At 44.0% G+C, this 15,106-nt stretch overlaps 1 protein-coding gene across 1 annotated transcript in view; it reads right to left on the bottom strand.

Annotated features, from left to right (window-relative positions):
* The window catches only part of LOC126284921 (brain-specific homeobox protein homolog), a 135,380-nt gene extending 120,826 nt beyond the window's left edge, over positions 1 to 14,554 (bottom strand). The window contains exon 1 of the mRNA XM_049984184.1: positions 14,192 to 14,554. Within this exon, the coding sequence (XP_049840141.1) occupies positions 14,192 to 14,284 (93 nt within the window). The 5' untranslated portion in view covers positions 14,285 to 14,554. The remainder of the gene's footprint in view (positions 1 to 14,191) is intronic.
* Positions 14,555 to 15,106: the final 552 nt, after the last annotated feature.

Raw genomic sequence — 15,106 nt, 5'->3', positions numbered from 1 at the left:
CACGAACAGCGTCTGTTTCAAAATGATATTAAACTGACAAAATTTGTTTGTACGTTAAGGACTTGTTTGACAAATGCGAGTCTGGACAAGGACCCATTTGATACGCAAGTTTGCTCGTTAACGTGGGCCTTAGGATTGGCGCCAACGATTAGGAAGGTCTATGGCAGGGTGGCTTGGGTGCGAAGAGAACAGCGCGGGTCGTCAGATCAGAATGTTCTTTACATTTATAATGACCCTCGCACATTGCCATAATAGAGGAGAACGCGATTCCCAACTATCTTGTCGTTAATCGGCTGTCACTTTCCAGCAAAATGTTGGACCGACGCATCGGCCCCTGCAAAAAGGACGCGGTCTCTTGCCGTTCGACAAATCCAGATTGACGCCATTTACAGGCCTGCCTCTTGTCCTGACGTCGAACTGTCGGACGCTGTGCGCCGGGTCGAAGACTGCTTTTATCAAACGCTACTCACATACAATGATGTTCTCAGCATCATAATTACGACTTCAGCGATGACGACATATTGCGCCGATCGTGAACGACGTTAGAATACACATCAGATACTCACACTGAAGGAGACTGATGAAAGAAAAAAATAATTTTGAGTTGGCATACAGAATTCAGTCATCACTATCAACTGAAACGCCATGTTATGGTGCCGTGTTCGCAAATCGTACTTCTGGGAGTTCCCGTAGCTCTGTCCGAAATTTGCTGCGATAAATTCAATGCGGTCGCCCTTCACAGAAATATGCGCCTTTTGTGTACAGCAAGTTCAAGCAGTTGCGCGGCTAAAAAACTAATGTAGGTGCTTCATGTGTTAGCTAAAGTACGCAGTTTCACCAAAGAAACGATAATGTGATGTAGAGTTGGTATCTCCTCGAATCTGACTAATAACGACGTGTTCCTTACGAGTTAGCTTTTCATTATTTAATTATACGGAATTTCGACGCGTTAATAATATTCTAAGCACAATATATAGGCTTGCTGGATTTTTCTGCATTCATTATGGACATGGGCTACTTTTTTGTTTGCTCCCTTAAACAAATGTTCTAAGGCACATTGCTGTCTACGAATATAACAATATTTTTTGAATACTTAATCAACGCTTTAATTCTGATATTAAATACGGAATTTATAGTTGTTAAACACATAATGTCGGTGTTACAGAAAACGTTTAATATTGTTATTGAACAGGAAGTACATTTTATCCGTTTCCGTCTAAGTATCACCTTATCGAGGATCCAACGGCATAGAACTCCACCTGCAGTAAAGGTACGATCATCAAAATGAGGAATGCGTACTACAAAAGTGCAATGGACGCAGTGCCGTTGTTGGCGAACTAATATTTAAAGCATAATATGTTTCTAACAATAGGTGGGGAAGCCTTTTTCTTACTGCAGGATACTGTTTCTTTTTCTTTATCTGTGGTATCAACGTTCGATACCACACTTGTTAGGGGTTGCAGTTATCGACCGCGGTCCGTATCAGTATCTTTGGACCCGCGAGTTCCGATCAGCGCCGCTTCGCGGGTTCTATCAAGTTCCTAGCAAACTCTCGTCCACTCTTGCTCGGGACGTCAAGTAGTAAAGCAGCATAGCCTTCAGCTGATAGGAAGCAACCTCTAACAAGGCGCTTAGTAACGTATGGCCTAAGTGAGGCCTCAATAGCAATCTGTTTATAATTATATATATGCAGCCCAGAAGAATCCTTTACAACCAGTTAAGTAAAATATATATTATTTTTTACCAACGACTTCTAATTATTTTAGTCGTTGCAGATCCAGACCATGCAGCCAGCACCTGTCGTCACTGACAAACCTGCTGTGATTTATATGTTCCTATTTAGCATTGGCCACCAGTCAACATTGGCGACGACTCGTTCGTCGTCATCATAACACTATCTATCATTCGTTCTTTGCAGTGTTGTAATTGCCCATTGAATTTTGCAGGTATTATAAAAATGTATGCTCTGTATGGCTATAGAAATTTAAACGTCAAGTGAGAAGAATGAAATACATTCTAAATACATTTCTTTTCAATTACTATTCTGGAGCAAAGGTAACGGAGGCAACTGTAAACATTTTTACCGTCGGCGAGGAGAATGTGATTGCGGAACTCTCGTGAAGACGTTTGTTGTCGTCTGAAAGAAGTCTCTAATGATCTTGATATCGATGATACAGTAAACCCTACCCTTCCTTTCTTCCTTCCTTCCTCCCTCCTTTCCTTTCTTCTAAGGATGATTTATTATGTGGGGGGGGGGGGGGGGGGTGTTATGAAATTCAGTAAGAACACACGTATGACTTCGACAAAGACATTTTGAACACTTCAAATCCGTATGAGCCACGACAGTCACCAAGGGTATGACGAGATGTGACCATTCAAACATCGTGGGATATCTTATTTTAGCAGGGAAGGTGCAGAGGATGACCACAGCACCTTTCAAACGACGAAACGACACAGACCAGTGCCTGACAATTTGTGAATATCTACTTGTTCCTCATCTAGTTCTTGAATAGTCTAAATCGTTCCTGTCTGAGATTGTTAGAGATGACGCCATCTGCAACCAATAGTTTTCCAAGAGTGGAATCGTAAATGTTGGCATCTGTTGCTAACAGCGCAGGTAGGTTGCGGACGCACCAGCAGTAATAGTGTATAAGGTTCTCAGACAAGATGTTAACGCACGGCTGTATGAAGTGAACACGACGAAAATGGCGTCAGCTGCCGATTCTGTAAGCGCCGTGTTCTACAAATATTATCGCCAGATTCTCTCTTATTAGTTCTCGTTTTGACAATTATTTAAATAATGAATGGAGTTGTAGAACTCTGCAGACAACGCAGCGGCTTTATTCCACAGTCCCCTGGAACTGGAATATCGCCACAGAAAATGGAGAAGTACTGATCGTAATTTCTGTATGCTATTTATTTCGAGTATACCTTCTATCGCAGCTTATCAACGCTAAGAAACTGTGCCGCGAGGCAACTTTTTGTTACGAGCTCCCACGCTCGTTAAAAGCTTGTAGTGTTTCAGAAGCAATGAACTACTTAAAATTGTTTACTCTCTTTGGAACTGGAGAAAAAAGAATACAATAGACTCAGATCCATCAAAAAAATTGTGTTTAACACAGATCAAATGACAGTTTGCTAGCTCTACTACAAGTGATATGGATTTGGGAATACAGTCTAAGGACCTAACCTATTTCTAAAAGTTTTTCAAAAAAGAGGCAAAATAACAGAAAATTAAAATTACAGATTTTGCCATCATTGTGCGTTTGGACCCTAGCGCAATGTCAATTCTCGAACTTTTGTTGGAGCAATACAGACACCAGCCGTTACATTCGTAGGAAACGGGCCCCATTACATGCCTGAAACTCTTACTGCTACTGCCAATACAGAGTGGTTGACGAACAAAAGGTACAAACAAAAGGGGAGAGCAGAGTACAGAAGACATGCAAATAAATCTGGCAAACATAGGTCGGGAAACCTGTGGTTTTTCCGAAACGACTTGTTATGACTGAGTACGTGAAAGCCACCGCGAAAATCCGAACTTCAGGTGTTCGCTTGATGACAAACAGAAGACAACAAGTGTTTCCCATAATAACTGTGCATGTGAAGCCAAGCATCGGCACGCCATCACAATGTGTGCCGGAGTTCATCGGCACTATTAACAGGGCTGGAATACACCATAGTTTTTAAATATCCCCACACAAAAAAACCAACGGGTTCAAATCGAGGGACCTGGGTGGCTTTGGTATTGGCGAACCACAACCAATACAATTGTTGTCGAAGATTAGTACTACGTATTCCAGAACAGCTACATGAAAATGCACCGGTGCAGCATCTTGCATGTAGCACATACGGATCTTTTCATCATATGTAATAACATCCAAACTTCGTTAACAGTGTTGTAACATTGGCATATGTCGTGTCGGAGGAATCAACAGTTTCCTGATGTATGTGTAATACTATAAGTTCGTGGTGTCATTGTTCTTTATTCGTCCCTTTCGTTAGTACCTATAATAGTCAGTATTTGGCAGCGCCGATACGAGGTCAGACAAGTTATTTACCCTGTTTCCTGGGAACTTGAAAGCTGATTAGCTGCTTCTTGATGTCATTTGTCACTGGCTTCCTCGGACGAAATTGGCCTTCGTCCTGAAGTAAATAAATTTTAATTTTGGTTAAAAGATTACAGCTCTTGTGGAAACACTTAAAAGTCCTTAGTGGCTGTGGACCCGAAAGTAATGATGCGGGTTTACATGAAGGACCTTCCTTAAGCTGTTTGTCCAATCCAAGTTCGGAAGAGGGTGTGAACAGCCAATGGCAGTAAAGTTTAAATGTCGTGGCATCCTCTGTTTGTAAAAGGCCTGGGATTCGGTGGACTATAGTCCAGTGGTCAACATTCCCAAGAGGAAACGCTGACAAATATAAATAGATAATCTTGCACTGTACAGTGTAGTTACTACATTGAACTAACATGAAACACCTTTCTGGACATACATTTCCTTACTGGGCAGATTACGAAAAGTTATATGTGTCAGTCATATTTTTAAAATGTAATAAATGAAAAAAATGTATCTCCCGTCTCATAGCAAAATAATCCGTTCATTACATATGTCATCGCGAAATTGCCTACTGAGCAAGGTGACTGGTTCTGGATGGGGTGCCCACCCCCAGCCAGTAAGAATAACTGCCCTGTCACTCTGCTACCCCGCTGCCGAATATGCCGCTACAGTGTGGTACAGCTCTGCACATGCAAATAAAGTGGACACCACCCTAAACGGAACCTGCAGGCTGATCACAGGCTGTCTAAAGCCAACGCTAATACAGAAGCTGCATACACCTGCAGGTATAGGCCCTCCCGATATTAGACGCGAGATAGCTGCTAGCAATGAGAGGCATAAAGGTCTGCAATAACCCGGATCACCCCTTGCACGAACATCAGGCACCACCACATAGACAGTAGTCCAGGAAGAACTATATACAGTCTTCTGTTCCAATTGACAGAGATCAAAGTATACCCAGGGCTGAACTGTGGAAGAAAAGACATCTTGTCCATCCAGAGTGAGATATAGTTGAAGAAACTCTGCCGCCTGGTCACCAAGAAGGATAGTGCACATGTAAGTATTTGAACAGACTGCGCTCCGGCATTGCTAGAACGAAGGATAACTTGAAGAAATGTGGCGTCGCACAAGGCGGAGACACATTGTGTGAGTGTGGAGATGAACAAACTACAAGCTGTCTCCTGAAGTGTTGTCTCTGCCCATATATACAGGACTGGAACTGGCCTTGGATTATAGCAACGCAGTCAGTGTTGCCAAATACTGGACACAACTAGTGTAAATGAGTTTATTATGTAAAAATTGATTTCTTACTCCTGTGCGTATTATGTAAATATTGATTTCTTACTATTCAGTGTATTATGTAAATATTGATTTCTTACTTTTTCCCTATGTGTTCATTTTATTACGTTTATATGTCTTTGAATTACTCATGTATACAAATATGTATATTTTTAAATCAGCACAGTCTGTGTCCTGGTACATCGGATACGAATAAATAAATAAATAATTACATATTTCGGCATATGCCACCTTGTGATGGTAGTGAACTTTTTAAATCAATGAGCTTCTTTCTGACGTTGGAAATGGTCGCGTGCAAAGATTTAATAGCATCAGGAGATGGCGTGGCGTAATGAATGATAAGCAACAACTTAGTTTTACAACCTAGACAGGAAATACGAGGGGTGTTCAATAGGAAATACTACACATTTTTATGAAAGCAGGCTAGTTTTATTTAAGATTCCAATACGACACTCTTTTGGCTACAAAACCCTACCTTTCGACATAATATCCGCCACGCTGGGTAGCCGTACGGTCTTGGGGGCCTTGTCACGGTCCGCGCGTCTCCCCTCGATGGAGGTTCGAGTTCTCCCTCGGGCATGGGTGTGTGTGTGTAGTCCTTAGCGTAAGTTAATTTAAGTTGGCCCGCCCGGTTAGGCGTCGGTCTAACGCGCGGCTTTCCGGACTGGGAGGGAGCGCCTGGTCTCCGGCACGAATCCTCCCGGCGGCCTTGTATCGAGGTCCGGTGAGCCGCCCAGTCTGTGGGTGGTTTTTAGGCGGTTTTCCATGTGCCTCAGCGAATGCGGGCTGGTTCTCCTTATTCTGCCTCAGCTACACTATGTCGGCGATTGCTGCGCAAACAAGTTCTCCACGTACGTGTACACCACCATTACTCTACCACTCAAAACATAGGGGTTACAGTCGTCTGGTATAAGACGTTCCTTGCGCGGGGAAGGGGGGGGGGGGGGGGGGGTTCCACCGGGGGCCGAACCGCACAGTAACCCTGAAAGGGTGGTTCGGCGTGAAGCGGCGGTGGGGTGAAATGGAGTGCGGTAGTCGTGGAGTTGTAGACCACTGCAGCTGCGGCGGTGACGGAGCCTCTCCGTTGTTTCTAGGCCCCCGGTTAACACAGAATACAATAGTTTAAGTAGTGCGTAAGCTTAGGGACTGATGACCTCAGCAGTTTGGTCCCATAAGACCTTACCGCAAATTTCCAAAAAATTTCCAAAATAATATCCGTTCAAGGGGCGCCTTACGCCACCAAACCGGTAGGGCCTGTATGTCCTCGTGGTACGACTCTACTGGTCGACGCCGGAGTCATCATCATGTTGCATCAATAAGCTTCCTATAATCCACGTATTGTTTCCCGCGAAGTTCTTCGTTGCTCTTCATAGCTTATGCTGGGCTGTGAAGCGCTCAGCCTTCGAGTATCCCAATTGGTGGAAGTGTGTGTCAGCACTAGCCACAGAGACGTCCAGTTGTGCAGCGAGACGTTTCATTGTGATCGTTCGATCATCTCGAATGAGACTGTCCGCACGTTCCAACATTGCACATGCGTCAGCTGGATACGGCCGACCGGCACGAGTGAGATCGGACAGGTTTGCGCGACCTTGTTGCCATGATAACAGGCGACTCTCCCAACGACTCACCGTGCTCTTGTTCAGTGCTAGGTCTCCGTAGATACTGTGCAATCACCTACGAGAATCCTCTGCGATGCTTCCATTTTCAACCAAAAGAAACTCAATGACAGCTCTCTTCGTGGAATGCACCTCGGTTACAGACGTCATTTTCAAGGCTACGCATAGCGCCGCCACCTGTCGGTACTTCATGAAACCATTGGGGCTGAAGTGGTAATATTTCACAATGTCCCACAACAAATGCCGCATTTTTTGGACTGAAACTGGCCGAGAAAAAAATGTGTTACGTTAATTATTAAAAACCCCTCGTACATTACAATAGTCATTATGATCCCATACTCCAGACGGAAGTCCTTCATTCATTAATAAGTCACGTTTTATAATTAAGCTTCTATCATGTATTTCGAGGATTTTCACCTCACAGAATACACTACTGCCCATTAAAATTGGTACGCCAAGGAAAAATGCAGATGATAAACGAGTATTCATTGGACAAATATAGTATACTAGAACTGACATGTGATTACATTTTCACGCAATTTGGGTGCATAGATCCTGAGAAATCGGTACCCAGAGCAACAATTTCTGGCCGTAATAACAGCCTTGATACGCCTGGGCATTGAGTCAAACAGAGCTTGGATGGCGTGTACAGGCACAGCTGCCCATGCAGCTTTATCACGATACCACAGTTCATCGAGACTAGTGAATGGCGTATTGCGACGAGCTAATTGCTCGGCCACCATTCACCAGACGTTTTCAATTGGTGACAGATCTGGAGAATGTTTTCTGTATCCAGAAAGGCCCGTGCAGGACCTGCAATATGCGGTCGTGCAATATCCTACTGAAATGTATGGTTTCGCATGGATCGAATGAAAGTTAGAGCCACGGGTAATAACACATCTGAAATGTAACGTCCACTGTTCAAAGGGCCGTCAATGAGAACAAGAGGTGACCGAGACGTGTAACCAATGGCACCCCACACCATCACGCCGGGTGATACGCCAGTATGTCAATGACGAATACACGCTTCCAATGTGCGTTCACTGCGATGTCGCCAAACACGGATGCGACTATCATGATGCTGTAAACAGAACCTGGATTCATCCGAAAAAATGACGTTTTGCCATTCGTGCAGCCAGGTTGGTCGTTGTGATACACCATCGGAGGCGCTCCAGTCTGTGATGCAGCGTCAAGGGTAACCGCAGCCATGGTCTCAGAGCTGACAGTCCACGCTGCTGAAAACGTCGTCGTACTGTTCGTGCAGGTGGTTGTTGTCTTGCAAACGTCCCCATCTGTTGAGTCAGGGATCGAGACGTGGGTGCAGGATGCGTTACAGCCATGCGGATAAGGTGCCTGTCATCTCGACTGCTAGTGATACGAGGCCGTTGGGATCGAGCACGGAGTTCCGTATTACCCTCCTGAACCCACCGATTCTATATTCTGCTAACAGTCATTGGATCTGGACCAACGCGAGCAACAATGTCGCGATACGATAAACCGCAATCGCGATAGGCTACAATCCGACCTTTATCAAAGTCAGAAACGTGATGGTAAGCATTTCTCCTCCTTACACGAGGCATCACAACAATGTTTCACCAGGCAACGCCAGTCAACTGCAGTATGTGGATGAGAAATCGGTTGGAAACTTCCCTCATGTCAGCACGTTGTAGGTGTCGCCACCGGCGCCAACCTTGTGTGAATGCTGTGAAAAGCTAATCATTTGCATATCACAACATGTTCTTCCTGTCGGTTAAATTTCGCGTTTGTAGCTCGTCATCTTAGTGGTGTAGCAATTTTAATGGCAGTAGTGTAATTTGTTGGTTTAACTGCTGAAACTGATTTGATGCAGTTCTCAGCGTTAGTTTGTTCCGCACAAGCCTGTACTCATCTCTGCGTAACTACTGCAGATGACGTCCATTTGAAGCTGCTTACGGTAATCAAGCCGTGGTCTGCCTCTCCATTACAAAACTGGCTGTATTGAAGCCTAATAATATGTCCTATCAACCTGTACCTTCTTTTAGTGGAGTCGCACCATAAATTTATTTTTTTCTGAATTCATCCAGTACCCCTTCCTTAGTTACCTGGTCTACCCACACAATCTTCAGCATTCTTCGATAACTTCACAATCGCAGTGCTTTTATACTCTTCTTGTCTGAACTGTTCATCTTTGACATTTGACATCAGCTCAAGGCTGCACTCCACCTTTAAAAAAATATAATTCCTCAACCTTGAATTTATTTTCGATGTTAAGAAATTCCTCTTTTTCAGAAGCTCTTTTCTTGCTGGTACCAGTCTGCGTTTAATATCATCATTACTTCATCTACCGAGAATTTTTTTCCAGCACTAATAGCAGAAGTCTTTCGCGTAATTCTCTCAGCATCGTCTGATTTAATTTTATTACAGTACAATATATTTGTTTTCCTTTTAGATAGTGTTCATCTTATACCTTCTTCTCAAGAGACAGCCAATGCTTTATTAGTACAGCTAGATATCGTCTTACATTTTTTTTCCAAATTTTTTCAGTAAAACGATTACTGCAGGGTATTACTAGACAACGACGTTATACCACTGACTGCAATCAAAAAGAGATGCCCTCTTTTGGGGTTAACACAACGAAACCACCGTATCCACCAGAGGATGAGGATGAAAAATTTTGAAATCCATCGTATACGTTCAGTAAAAAATATGAGTGACACAGATAACTGTTTCAATTTGTCATATATCATAAATATTCACAGATTTCTATCGAACACTACTGCATGGGTGACGGTAGGATATGTGTCTTTGTTTCAGTGTGAGTCAATTGCTCCCGAAATAAGTTCAAGCGTTTAAACGAAGATGTGAAACGTAAGAATCCTTGCAAAGAGTACACGAAGTGCTTTTAATGACACTCAAATTCAAACACGACTAATGTCATCAGCATACTGCGATTGCTGGGACATCCAAGAGTTCAGTCACATATACTTTGGGTGTCCTAGGCATAGCGAGGAATCGGATTGACTGCTAACGGGCTTGGTTAAAATAAAATACAAACTTTTCTGCAATGTGCTCTTGGAAACAATGAATTTGGACATATAAAAATTGCGCATAGAATTACAGTTAAAAGTTCGAATTAAATTATAATCGATGATTGCATGTGTATGAGCGAGCGCGCGCTAGAGTGTGTGTGTATCAAGGTTTATTTTCCGTGTTTAGAACAACAACAATGCGTCTTGCCCTGTAGGAATACCCGTAGAGATGGCGAAAAATTTCCCTTTGTTGGCATCAGAAATGCTCGCAAAAGAATTTAACAGCTGTCTGATGGAGAGTATATCTTCGACAAAATAGATGTCAATAATTGTAGGAAATCATTGTTATGTGGGTGGGCTGTATAGACGAAACATAAAACAAAGAATAGAACAGCAGGTAGAAGATTTGGAAGAACAAAGTGGAATTAGGGCTGGTAGATCATACGCACGCAACATGTTTTGTCTGAAACAGCTAGCAGAAACCATGGAATGACGAGGCATATGATATTTATTGAGTTGAAGAATGCTTCTTACATTGTGCCACTTAAATATCTGCGGGAAGCAATAGAAGACAAAAATGTTTCTGCAGATTATTTCAGTGTATTGAAACAGTTTTGTAAAGCTAGTGCTTACTGTCTCAAAAGAGGTAACTATCTTTTGGGAGAGTTTACTGTTGACAAACGAGTGAGACAGATTTGTTGCAAATTTACTACGTTGTTTATGGCATATATTGATAAGAACCTTAAAAACTGGAGGATAAGATGTCCAAATGGCTCTGCGAGCAGGAAATGATAGTAGAGATTGGTGCCGAGACTGAAGAAGACATAAGCTACACATCCAGAAAATTAGTGAAGGAATGCGAGGAGTGGGATATCGAGATAAATGTTGGAAAATCACGGTGTACGATCATAAGAGCGGAAAGGCATGACTTAAAAACCAAGAAGGCTGTTATTAGAAATGCAACTTCATATAACTACTTAAGAGCCACAATGACAGCGGATGGAAAGTATGTTGAAGATGTACTGAATGAAATATGGAAAGCGAAGGTCAGAACTAAGAATCTACAACCAATTCCACACGATGAGAATATTTTCAAAGCTACGAAGAAGCAACTGTACAAAAGGCTTGTGCAAAATAATGTAATATACATAGGAGAAAATGTGGATACTACAAAGAAAATAAAAGAAGAGCTCCCCGCAATATATTTGTAGAAGGTGTTGCAAAACTACAATAACGGACAGGGTAATAACTGAATACATTAAGGGAGTGACGAAAATATGTTTGACATTGGTACAGTGAATAGAAAGAAAACAACCGGAGTGGTAAGGCTGTGTTGTTACCCGTACGGATCACCAAAGAATACCTCAGAAAGTATGATTATGGGGAGCTCCAGGGAGCCAGGAAAGAGGTAAACCTAGGAAGAGCGGGATCTCAGAAATGGTAGGGTTGTGCAGGAGAGACAACTGAAAACAAACTTTCAGATAATGAAGCATGGAGGCGGGGTGGCGGTAGACGGTCAAATATTTTGCTAAACAACCGCTACAAGAGAGTAATATACAAGTTAGGTGATTAGTACTACACAATATTTGATGTGGTAGGGTGGCTTGCGCGCATCAACGATTCAGACAGGCGTACGGTAGATACAGCCACAACAGAGGGTATCTATACACCAACAACAATTGGTTAACCCAAGAGGCTGAGACGTTTTTCTGTGGTGTTATCGTTTATATCACAGTCATTCCTGTTTAAAATAGTCGTTAATATGTGGAAAAGATAGATGCATGGCTTCCATGGGAAGGCGGCCCAGTGAGTTTGAATTGGCTATATTGATGTGTTCAATTGCCAATAAAAACTATAGTTCAAATGGCTCTGAGCACTATGGGAGTTAACATCTGAGGTCATCAGTCCCCTAGACTTAGAACTACTTAACCTAACTAACATAAGGGGATCTCACACATCCATGCCCGAGGCAGGATTCGAACATGCGACCGTAGCAGCAGCGCGGTTCCGGACTGAAGCGCCTAGAACCGCCCGGCCACAACGGCCGGCAAACTATAGTGAAATGCTGAATAACATTCGGATGATCGATCATTTGTGCAAGGAGTCACAAATGACCCTGAAAGTAAATACATGTAACATACAGCGTTTAAATAGTCGGAGAAATCAGTTACGGTTCGATTAAGCTACTAGCGAAAACTCACTGGAAAAAGTAACAACCGTAAGATATCTAGGAATTCGGAGAGACCACAACTGAGTAACTACATAAAATTAATTGTAGGAAATATGACTGCACTGTTGAGACTAATTGTAAGAATCATAACGGAATGTAATTCTATGTGCACAGCTGGAAGCATGAGCGACTGCACCTCCTGCGTATGTACTGTGTGATGCGTCAATGTAGTGCTGATCCTGTTTCAGCGGATGTGGAAAGCGCCACATATCTGAGAAAGACATCGGGCGACACCCTTAAAAAAAAAAAAAAAAAAAAAAAAAAAAAAAAAAAAAAAAAAAATTGGCAAGGGCAACTACCCACTAGGGGCTTTTATGTGTTTTAGCTGCCGATTGCTGTATATTTCTCATGTTCTATGCCAGATACCACACAAGGTTTTTCAATTTCTGAGCGCAGCGGTTTCCTACCGGGATATTTTTATGCGCGGCATCCTACATACTTAACACCATATTTTTCCATTGGCCCATATGAAGATGTGTTATATAAAGTGAAATGCGTCACTGGAGGATAAATAAAATAAAAATTCCAGTTTCGCAATCAAGACTGGTTGTTCTTTCATATCAGTAAAGTAATTCTTCCGCAAAAGAAGTGGCCTGCGAATCACTTGTTTGACCGATTCTTGAGTGCTGTTCAACAGTGTGGGACCGTTGCCACGTAGCATTAAGAGAAGAGATGGAGGAGATCCAACTAAGAGCGGCCCTTTCCGTCACGGGATTGTTTAGTTCGCTCGAGGGTGTGACGAAGACGCTCAACAAATTCCAGCGGCAATCACTGCAGGAGAGGTGCTATGTGTCACAGAAAAGGTTACTGCTGAAATTCAGAGAACGTACATTTTAAGAAGAGTCGGAAAACATATTACTTCCTCCGATATACGAACACGATGACAAAATCAGAGAAATTGGAGCTCATACCGAAGTTTACTACCAGCTGTTCTCATGCTACCTTCGCGAATGGGACGCGAATGGGGAACATGATATCAGTATCAGATATGCTGTATTGTGTAGATGCAAATTTTTAAATTGTTTTTGCGGAAAGATTTAACGCCAGCATTAATGAGCGTTATGTCACTGTTCGAGTTTTCGAAAGCTTTAGAATGCCACTAAAAAATAGGCTACATCATTCCATTAAAAACAAATATTCTTGCACCAATGTGTAGGTTGGTACAAGACAACAAAATTGCGTGGATCTCTGAGTAATGAGGTAAAGCTCATTTCAACATCAGGGTACCTTCACGAAATACTCCGTACATTTAAAAGGTTCCGAGCCTGATTTTGTTCTTGACCTACGAGCAACGTCAGCGCAGTGGCTACAATGACAACTCGATCTAATTACTGTAAACAGCAGATCAAGATCCGTCCAGTCACTTGTGAGCAGGCGGCTTTAAATACAGGGCGTGCGGTCGCCATGTGTGAACGTTATTGTGTCACAAATCGTAATGGAGCAACACGTCTGAATCATACGTTCAAGGCATTCTCTAGACTGGCGCCCGAAAGAAAACAACGATGCGTAGACGCCTACCACGATTTGATTGAAATGCGAAAGGTGCCCATTTCCTTCCCGGAAAAAAATCGTCATCGGTGTCGAGACTTCGCGTTATCAATACGAACCTACCACAAAACAGAAATTCACAAGAGAAAGTCAGCGCTGTCACGACATAACGACGTTCAAGCCAGTTTGACGTGCGAGCTCAACAGCATTTCAAATGAGTTTTCTGGGAGTTTCGCGCGGTGGTATGAACATTATGTGCGCTGTACTCATGCGTGGGTGAGACGTCGTAGAATAGTAGAAGCATTGACAGCCACCACCTGAACCCAAAGTTTTTGGACTCACGAGTTAGGAGTCAGGAGTGCTGCAAGTTTCGGGTGGTTCGTGGTTCTAGAAAGCAAGTCCAGCAACATGACAATAGAAATAAGACCTGCGGTTGTTTACAGCGTGATGGAGACTGACACACAGCAAGCGCAATGCCTCCCACGTGGTCCTTACCTGCGGGAGAGTCGCCTTGGGCCTGAAGAGGATGTCCTCGATGAGGAAGGACGTTCTGCTGCCCCTGGGGTCCTGCAGCCTCTGCTTGTCCATCGTCAAGTGACGCCGACGAGCAACGCACCAGGTCGTTACTGAACCATCGCAGGTCCCCCAGAGAGGGAAAGACGTTCTGAAGCCGCGTCTGTGCCGCCGATCTGTCAACCGCCCGCCACGGGCGTAACTGTCCAGCGAATGGCGTTCTCTGGCGCTGAAGACGTGGTCGTCGGTGGGTGCGAGAGGGAGGGTAGGCGTGGACACCCTAGCGTCTGTGGAGTTCCCGCCTCTGTACCGGAGGAATGGGCTTTGGCCGTACAAACGCGACCAATCTGCGGTGTAGCTCTAGCGGCTAAGGGGCAGCAACTGAAGGGGTTGTGTCGCTCGTTGCTGCAATCCGTACTTCCGGAGGGGGTGGGGGAAACTCTTCCCCTCCAAAGTGCGCCCTACCTCCCTCCTCCCCTCTCCCGGCCGCACCGATGGAGGCCGCGAGAAACGGAAAAAAGGGAATCTCTTACGAGCAGATTTTGCTATCGAGCCTATCTGCCCTCTTTCTCGTTCATTCCTCGATTTTTCTGCCGTCGTCCCCTAAGGGGTAGAACGTACGATACACCGTGCCCCGCGTTCGTCGCTGCTGAAATTGCTTCTAAACACAGACAACGCACACACATACACAGCGCGCACACACTCTCGCGCCCTCTTCACTCGTGTGCGCGCATCCCAAACTCTCCGCGATCCCTACACCGCATTCGGTAAGTCGTCCGCGGCTGTAGGGTGGAGGGAGCTTCTGCTAAGGGTAGGGGCGACGTCTGTAAAAATGGCCACTGACGACGCTTCGCGCCGGTTGGTCCGCGACGCTCCCCGGGCCGGGCGCCATTGGCC

This window comes from Schistocerca gregaria, chromosome 8 (assembly GCF_023897955.1).
Source record: "Schistocerca gregaria isolate iqSchGreg1 chromosome 8, iqSchGreg1.2, whole genome shotgun sequence".
Lineage (NCBI taxonomy): Eukaryota > Metazoa > Arthropoda > Insecta > Orthoptera > Acrididae > Schistocerca > Schistocerca gregaria.
This window is presented reverse-complemented; position numbering and strand designations above follow the sequence as displayed.